Raw genomic sequence first — 10204 nt, 5'->3', positions numbered from 1 at the left:
AATATAACCTTAAGATAAGCAACAACAAAGTAAAAATACTACCGACGAACCCAGAAGCTTACAGAAAACTCACCAAGACACTCAGGACCCTGAACGCCAACTTCCACACCTACCAGCTCAAACAGGAAAGGCCTTTCCGGGTGGTCCTACGAAACATACACCACTCAGCAGACATAGACGAACTAAAATACGAACTCTCAAAACTCGGCCACGAAGTCATCAACGTAAGTAATATAAGGCATAGAGTCTCGAAAGACCCGTTATCCTTATTCTTCCTAGACATTAAACAAAAGCCGAACAATAAGGAAATCTACAACATCAGTCGCCTAATGAACGCGATAGTAAAGATCGAACCACCGCTCGTGAAAAAAGAAATAGTGCAGTGCAAAAGGTGCCAAAGGTACGGTCATACGCAGAAATACTGCAACCATACTTTCCGCTGCGTTAAATGCGCAGGCACTCACTCCACTGACCAGTGCGCCAAATCACCGGAAACCCCAGCGAAATGCATCCACTGCCAAGGGGACCACCCTGCCAACTACAAAGGCTGCCCAGCATATAAAACACTATACACGAACAGGTACCCTAAGCTCAGAGCAAAAGAGGTATCCAACCAAACACCCAGCCCGCCGAAATTCACGACTACCCCAACCCCCTCAACCAACCAAACACCCAGTCCTACCATCTCCAAATTCATCTCCACCTCAACCTCCTATGCCCAAGCAGTACAAGGCATCCAAAATAACCCGAACAGCCAAAGGAACCTTCCCCAAAACAGTGTCCCCAACCCACCTAACACAGACAACTCCTCAAGGCTTGAAAAGCTAATAGAGAAACAATCGGAGCAAATAAATCACTTGCTATCGCTACTAACACTCATCGTGGAAAAATTAGCACGCCCCGACTCAAAATAAAACCAAGGCGCATAGCACTCTGGAACGCCAACGGTCTAGCGCAACACAAACTTGAACTAGAACTCTTCTTAAAACACCAGCAAATCGACGTAATGCTCGTATCGGAAACCCACTTCACCGACAAGAGCTACCTGAAAATAAATGGTTACAAATTCTACCATACCCAACACCCCAGCGGAAAGGCCCACGGTGGCACCGGAATAATAATCAAAGCAAGTATTAAGCACTACGAACTTCCATCATTCCAGAAAGACTACCTCCAAGCAACAAACGTAGCAATAGAAGACTGTCATGGCTCAATCACCACCTCAGCAGTATACTGCCCTCCCAGACACTCCATCGCCAAAGAAGACTTTGATAACTTCCTGGACACCCTGGGCAATAGATTCATAGTTGGAGGAGACTATAACGCCAAGCACATCCAATGGGGCAGCAGACTGGTTACAGCAAGAGGCAAAAACCTCTTAAACAGCATAATAAACAACAACCTCAACTACCTCACCACATACGAACCCACATACTGGCCCACTGACACCAACAAAATACCCGACCTTCTCGACTTCTTCATAACTAAAAATAGCCCATCAAGACACGTCCAGATCAACTCCTCGGCTGATCTCTCCTCTGATCATTCTCCCGTGATAGCAACAGTCAGTTCAACAATCATCGAGAATACACCTAATGGCTCCATTCACAACCAACACACCAACTGGCAGCTCTTCAGAGAAGTCTTTACACACTCGACCTCAGAGCCTTCACCCCACTAAAAACAAAGGAAGATATCGAAGCAGCCACGGAATACTTAAACACGAGCATAATAAACGCAATCCGCCTTTCCACACCGACAAAGCCATCTAACAGCAAACAAGAATATCCCCAATACATACTAAAAAAAAAATAGCAGAAAAACGTAGACTAAGAAGAGTATGGCAGACCCATAGAACACCGGAGGACAAACGCAAACTTAACAACGCAACTAGAAAGCTATCCAGAACCTTAAGAAACTATAAAAACGACTGTTTCCATAAATACCTCGCCAGCTTATCCCCCACAGCCGACGCCAACTACTCACTATGGAAGGCCTCCAGGAAACTCACACGCCCCCCACAAATAATCCCACCTATCCGCCGTCCGCAAGGTGGATGGGCGCGAAGCCCTATAGAAAAAGCCGACCTGTTTGCAAAACACTTGTCAAAAGTATTCAAACCCCATTCCCCCAAAGCCGCCGCGGACGTTACTGAATACCTGCACACCCCCTTCCAAATGTCCCCTCCTATCGAACCCTTCTCCTCTGCAGAGACTATAGAAACAATCAGTCGCCTAAACCCCAAGAAAGCAGCAGGACACGACCTAATAGGCAATAGAGCAATCAAGGAACTTCCCACAAAAGGGATAGCACTCATCACATCGATTTTTAATGCTATCCTTCGCCTGGAACACTATCCTAAGGCTTGGAAAATCTCATTGATTACCCTCATCCCTAAACCCGGTAAACCGATATACGAAACCTGCTCCTATCGCCCAATCAGTCTTTTACCTACCCTGTCCAAACTATTCGAGAAGATGCTCACGAACCGACTCCTTCCAATCCTAGAGAACTTGAAAACACTCCCAGATCACCAATTCGGCTTCCGAAAACATCATTCTACAGTAGAGCAAATCCACCGCTTAACTCATACGATCAGCCAAACACTCGAAAAGAAAAAATATTGCTCAGCGGTTTTCCCAGACATCCAACAGGCATTCGATAAAGTATGGCATGAAGGGCTACTATACAAACTTAAAAAGATCCTACCCCACCCCTACTACTCCATCCTAAAATCTTACCTAACCAATAGACAATTCATGGTTAAATGCCTAGACGCCACTTCCGCAACATTCCCAATAGAAGCCGGCATACCCCAAGGTAGTGTCCTCGGACCCCTACTGTACTCCATCTACACTGCCGACCTACCTATATCAAACGATATAACAATAGCGACATTTGCAGACGACACAGCGCTATTGGCTACCCACGCAGACCCGGTAATAGCCTCATCCACTCTCCAGCGAAGTCTCGACTCCATGGAAAAGTGGTTTCACAAATGGGGCTTCAAAGTCAACGAAAAGAAATCCTCACATGTAACCTTCACGCTCCGAAAACAAACCTGCCCCCAGGTCACCATCAACAATGCAACAGTTCCTAGCAGGGACACAGTCCGATACCTGGGCATGGACAGGAGACTAACGTGGAAGACACACATCTCAGATAAAAGGAAGCAACTAAAGGACAAACTAAAAAAACTCTATTGGCTCACGGGCCGACGCTCCAAACTAAATATACAGAATAAAATTACCCTCTACAAGACCGTAATAAAACCTGTCTGGACCTACGGAATCCAACTATGGGGAACAGCAAGTAACTCCAACATTGAAATACTCCAACGCTTTCAATCGAAAACGCTAAGATCCCTAATTGACGCACCTTGGTATGTAACCAATGAAACAATACACCGCGACCTCAAGATACCCACCGTCAAAGAGGAAATAGCAAAATATAGCGACAGATATAGCAAAAGAATCAACAAACACCGAAACCCCCTAATCACTGGACTACTCGATACGACGGACCAGATTCGCAGGCTGAAGAGGCACTACCCGCTAGACCTAAACGTTAGATTCATTTAATTATCCAAATTAAGCATATGCACTTACTTATATTACTTATAAATTATACCTATCTATAATAAGTATTAACTTATTGTAAATAAACAGCCATGTCACTGCGCCACGCCAGAAAAATTACTGAAAATTCTCAACGCGAGAATTGATTGTAATCTCAACAAATAAATAAAAAAAAAAAAAATACAATAACACATTTCATTTTAAATTAAAACGAGAATAAATACTATTGTGTATAAATTTAATAGAACGACACACGTGATTTGTAGTCAACACTGTGACAGTTTGTGCAATTACCTTTTAATCGAGTGGAAACGAGAGCATTTTCAAATTTCTATTAACCAACGGTATTATCAATCAATTTTAACAATGATTGAAGGTTGCAAAATTAAATATAAAATGATTTATTAATAGCATACGTAGTGTTAAATTTGCAAACAAGCAGCGTATCTTTTAAGAATAATAAAGACACCAGAAAATAAAGATAATATTCTAATTACATTGCAAATTAATGAATAATTTAAGAAATGTATTTTTGTTATATTAATGTATCACAGATTCTAGGTAAAGTATTAATTTAATTTACTTATTATTTAGGAGATTGTATTTGAAATATAATTACAATTTGTAAGGTGTAATCAGCACACCTTTAAGCTAGTAGATATTTGGTAGCAGTTCTCAAGTCTTTGTGCAATATAGCACAATTGAGTTTAACCGAGTTTAATCCCTTTGACCAGCCAGCTTCCAATTTCATTTATGGCATAATCTCCTGACAATTTCATGCCCTTCAGAAGAAACACAATATCCTATTATCGTTTTGTGATCGTTGAATATGATCCGTTTTCTGTTGTTTTTAGATTCAAGTGACGAAAACTTATGAAATGATATTTTAAGTTTAAACTGATCAATTAATTTAATTAATTGATTTATTGTAGCAACAATGGTAAATTGTTTAAATAGAGAAAGAAATTTACAACGAAAAATGTATGAATGTAATATTTGAAATCTAAAATGATAAATTATTGTGCGAAAATAATAAAACTCGCAATGTCAGCACATGGTCTCATTAGAACGTGTTTAACGAGCGTAGCGTAAGCGTGAAAATGAAAACGTTGAGGCTCTCGTGGTGTAAAAAGGCTAAATTCCTCATAAAAATACAAGAAATGAGAGGGAACGTTCGCCCTTGAACACATAAAACCAAAAAAAAAAAAAAAAAAAAAAAAAATAGAAAAGGAAAAAAACCACAAATTTTAGTGAAGCTATTTTACTGAAACTTATATCATTTTAACAGCTATATATAAAACGTTGAATTATTTCCTTTCGCGCAGAGCAATTTTACTTCAAATTTCTAGCTTCAGAATGATAATTACGTATTTGTAATTATCAACAAGCTTTAAAAATATGGAATATTCAGCCAGATGAAATATAGGTAAAGTATTTAGAAGAAAAAAGATTGAAATGTTTTATGTAAAACGATTAAATTAAGTGGTTGAGTTTGAAAATTTGACTCGGTTTAATAATTCAATGGAAAAAATATTCGCCCTATGAAAAAAAATTCATGTTCCTGTCGATATATCGGCGAGGTGCTCCTCTACTTTCGACTGCTCTGCAATTCAAATGCAATACTCGAATATACATGGCGAAAGAAATGGAAATTGAGGAATTTAAGGGAACCAATTACTCTCGCGTCGACGTAACTTCAAAATGTTTCACGTGTCGGTGTTTGCGAAATGAAGTTCGTCGTTATCCGATTAACACGCTTGCAGATGCGTTCTTTTTGTTGCAAAGTAAATGGACAAATTGTGAACAAATAATGTTTACAATTACATCAAAATTAATGTCCTAAACTTTACCAAGAATTATTAAAAATCCCTGCGTATTGCTTACGTAATGTTGATATTGAGTAGTACCATACATAACCTCAACATTATGATACTTACAAACATCGCTAAACAAGTAGTGCGAACGATGTCGAGTAAGTATTCACTATGTAAAAAGTATTTATAGATAAAAAGTATGGGAAATATATAACCGAATGTATTTAACTTTTCCAACATTTTAGCATTTCGCTTGGCGTTGGTACAACTTGAAGTAAATGAAGTAAAACGCAAAAATGTAGAGCGGGCAGTTTCCTACATTTCTAGCGCAAAAGAGCGCAATGCTGATATTATAGCTCTTCCTGAATGCTTTAATTCACCATATGGAATACGTAATAATTTGTTTTTTTTTTCAATAATTTACCATGTGTGTAACAACTATATAGAAAAAAGTAAAAGTAGACAAATTACCTTACCGTTTATACTTCCATAAAGATTGTGAATTGAGTCGAGAATATAGGATTTCCCCATTTTCATGATTATCGTGATTTTTGTATAAATATATTTTTTAAGATACTAATAATTAGGTACTTATAAATTGGTATTATCAATTATTTTGCATTTATAATTCCGCCTCTAGTATAAGTGTTAATTGAAAACTAACTTTATGTTTCAAAAAGTACTAGCAAAGTCGTAGAGTAACAAGCCACTGATGCTAACACAAATAGCATTGTCGTAATTAAATATTTCTAAATATTCATTTTTCATTTTGAACCTGTAGAAACAATTTATTATATATACTGTTAGCTAAGTAATTGCATATTTAATTAAGTCGAGATATAAAACTTAGTTATTTTAATAATTTAAAAAATAAAAAACTGACAAAAATTTCAATTTAATTTATGGTTGGAACAAAAGACAGTTATTTTTCATTAATTGAAATATTGCAATGCAGAGTACTTTCGAAAATACGCCGAGAGTATTCCTGATGGTGAAACGAGCGTTGCTTTATCGAATGCAGCTAAAGAAAACAACATCTATGTAGTTGGTGGTACGATGCCTGAAATAGAGGGCGATAAATTGTACAATACCTGTACTATTTGGGGTCCCGATGGAACTTTGATAGCAAAACACCGAAAGGTAAGTAATATATTCCTTTATGGCTTTGAATTTGAAAATATTGGGGTGAAGAAAGTGACTCTATCTAGGAATAATTTAGGAATATACATATGTACATACGTATACTATAACCAATTCTATAATTTACGGTTTATAAAATACGTTATGATACGGAAAACGCCCATTTTTGTTGTAATGTGTAATATAAATTTTTCACATACGAAAATACTTATTTTTTCTCCTTTTTAAACATTATTAAATGATAAGATTTTTTAATAAAAGAAAGTGATAAAAACGCTGTCAGTTATTAAATAAAAAATAATTAAAGTTTAGGAGTTGGTAACTTTGATATTAAATTACAAAAGTTGCAGCAATAGAATTAGCGACTACATTTTTATGTTATTAGGTACATCTATTCGACATCGACATTCCTAATAAGATTACTTTTCGAGAGAGTGATTCACTCAGTCCTGGTAACTCCCTAACGACGTTCGATGTGAAGGGCTGCAAAATAGGTATTGGCATATGCTATGATATTAGATTCGAGGAAATGGCACGCATTTATCGGAACAAAGGTACAGTAACTTAATCGATCAATACTTAACTAGCAAAAAATTAAATATCTGTATAAAAAGAAGCTTAATTTAAAAAACCAGTATATTTGCTGAAAATGAAACAAATAAAAGAATTAAAAGCACAATAAGAGGACTGTCCTCGCATATTCAGAAATGATGGAATGTGAACCGTGCAACTACGAAGTTAATTGGTATTCGGTGGCTTCATATTTCCTGCTTCTCTGGGTTAGGTTGCCAAATGCTGATATATCCAGCGGCATTCAATATGACCACTGGACCACTGCACTGGTCATTACTTCAGCGTTCCAGAGCGAATGATAATCAATTATACGTTGCTTGCATATCACCGGCTCGTGTTCCTTCAGCAAGTTACGTCGCATGGGGGCATACACAGTTGACCAATCCCTGGGGAGAGATTCTTTACGATTTGGAAACTCAAGAGAATATGGCAGTCACCGATATCGGTAATTTACAGCTTAAAATTAAAAGCGAGAGATCCATGATGTAATTAATTTTTAGTCTCGCTAATTTATCGATTTAGCCATCTTCCTCTGTATTTGTTGAATTTATTAGTAAGCATTACTTATTACTTCGTATGTTTCTTTTTTCTAACAGATCTAAAAGTTGTTGAGGAAGTAAGGGCTCAGATACCTACATTTTCTCAGAGACGTACAGATTTGTACGACACTGTCTGTAAGAAGGAGTAACTCTACACTAAAACAGAAAATGTTTTTTTATAATATTTCTACTACAATATCCTTTTTTTGCGAATTATTACTAATTTCTTATCATTTGTACTAAATGAATGACTCAATTAAGAAAACCAAAACGTTATAAATAATAATCTGTATATCTTGTGTATCAACATGTAATTGGATATTATAATAATATAGGAATGCTATAATAATATAGGATAATAATATAGGAGAATAGAATAATAATATATAATAATAATATGCTTTTAAACACCTTTAATATCGATCACATAAATTGTTATAATTCACAATGATTACGCATACATAAAAGACCCCTTGATAGTAAAATTTACGATCAAAAGGCAATTACGTATCGTTTAACAACATTTAATTTATAACACCTTTTAAACATTTAGACAGATTAACACATAACACTTCTTATATATAAACATCAATTCGAAGTTATCAGCTTGGAGAAATTGGTCGATTAATACCTGTAGATTGTCTGTCTCGATGAAAGACTTAAAGAGAGCAAAAACATGATAATGCCGCTAATATAATATTCCTTCTTTCTTGTACCTGTCTGCCTCTCAGGTCGTTTTACTAATTACAATAAGTAATTTCGTCTTCTTTGCGCTCTCTTTTAACGCATTCGAGACCGAAAGAAATTCATATCAGTCAGTAGGCAAGGGTATAGTATACATATTTTATATATAACTTATGTAGTAATGTATATATCATGTTAATTTCATATTTTTTTCAATATAGAATTATTATATATATATATATATATGACTGTACATAATACATTATAGAATAACATAGTATATAATTTTATATTTTAAAAATATGAGGCATACTATTTAAGATTGTCATCGATTTAAAATCAAAGTATGAAAAGGATACCCTGGAGAGAGTAAAACACAGAATCATTCTAACTAAACATTCAGATCGTACCGACACCTAGGTATCGTTTTACAATTAAATCTCGGTCTCGAATGGATTAAAATGAAATACATACTTGCAGCTTCAACATCTTCAATATCGAGGAGATTCAAACTTTACAAATAAAAGCGGCCTGTTCCCCTTTCCACGACAGACTCTCATACCATATCCGCTCTTATCCAGGCTTTTACTTGAAACCAGCAATGCGTTCATTTACAATTTAAATTTACCCGGACCATCCACTGAATCGTCAGCCCTTTATAAATATATAATGAACCCAGAACATGTGCCTGTGCCCCTGGTATCGATGTTCGGCTTGTGATGTTCGTACCGGAACCTTCGCACAATTTCAATTTGTCACGCGTGAACATCGATTCTTCCAAGGGTCACAGCTTTATGCGGCTAAATCCTTTAGAACGATTAAAATGATACTAATGATATGGTATTTTTTACAAAGATTTAACATATCCATAAAATAGGAAGTTTCGTGCTCTCCTATTTTATATTAATTATAAATTAATAAGTTTTATATGTGTTATTTATAGATCTAATAAATTTTGTATTGGTTTACAGCAGGTGCTCCGGGTATAAACAGACGACAAACGAACAAATAGAAATTCAAACTATTGTCGTTGTTTAACTCGCATGGGACTATAAGCTCGAATTGGACTTAAACGTTACGATCGTCGAGAATAATTACTATATGTACCCTGTACGACGGGCAGAGAATCTTAAGTTATTAACGGCAATTCCTTTGTGCATAATTCAGGTTTATTAACAACCTGTAATGGATAATCATCGATGAACTCTTTTTGAATAAAGTTCACATTTATAAAGCAAACACTATAAAATACGACAGGACAATTGTAATCGATAAATAACATTTTATTAGGATATTATAAGAAGCTAAGATATCGAGGTACATTAAAATTGAGTCCGCTGCAACCCTCATGACATTTAAAATGCTACGCGTATATTGAGTAAAGTTGTTATATTAAATATAATCATATTAAATACAAGCTCGTCCGCTGGATTCCCAAATTATTTGGTTAAATACTTTGAATACGAGAATACCGAGTGTTAACAGTAGTAAATCCTCTATATGGTATGTTTACTTTGCTATCTTGAATAGGTAAATAACATTTCACTTTAACGCATTTAACCAATATTAACATTTAACATTTAACATTTAACCAATATTATACGCATATGCACATAATGTTACTGTTACATATAATGATATATACGTAGATATACACGTTAATTAAATCCTCTATATGGTATTTTTATATCAGTATCGTAAACATTGTAAACCGGAAATCTTTTATTACACACGTACATATACAGTCAATATTATTGTTACATATAGTGATACATACGTTGATCCACACATTAATTAAATCCTCTATATAGTATTTTTACTTTGCTATCTTGAATAGATAAATAATCTCGAATATAGACATACAGGTACACTTACG

The 10204-nt window shown here is 35.7% G+C and overlaps 1 protein-coding gene across 1 annotated transcript; it reads left to right on the top strand.

Annotated features, from left to right (window-relative positions):
• Positions 1–5465: 5465 nt before the first annotated feature.
• LOC126877718 (omega-amidase NIT2-like) lies at positions 5466–8061 on the top strand. The gene is made up of 6 exons (XM_050640288.1): positions 5466–5550; positions 5605–5784; positions 6348–6532; positions 6918–7086; positions 7317–7550; positions 7702–8061. The coding sequence occupies exons 1-6, from the start codon at positions 5466–5468 to the stop codon at positions 7791–7793; spliced, it is 945 nt and encodes a 314-aa protein (XP_050496245.1). The 3' UTR covers positions 7794–8061.
• Positions 8062–10204: the final 2143 nt, after the last annotated feature.

The sequence above is a fragment of the Bombus huntii genome, unplaced genomic scaffold (genome assembly GCF_024542735.1).
Source record: "Bombus huntii isolate Logan2020A unplaced genomic scaffold, iyBomHunt1.1 ctg00000227.1, whole genome shotgun sequence".
NCBI lineage: Eukaryota > Metazoa > Arthropoda > Insecta > Hymenoptera > Apidae > Bombus > Bombus huntii.
The sequence above is the reverse complement of the archived record's forward strand: the minus strand, read 5'-3'. Positions and strand labels throughout refer to the sequence as shown.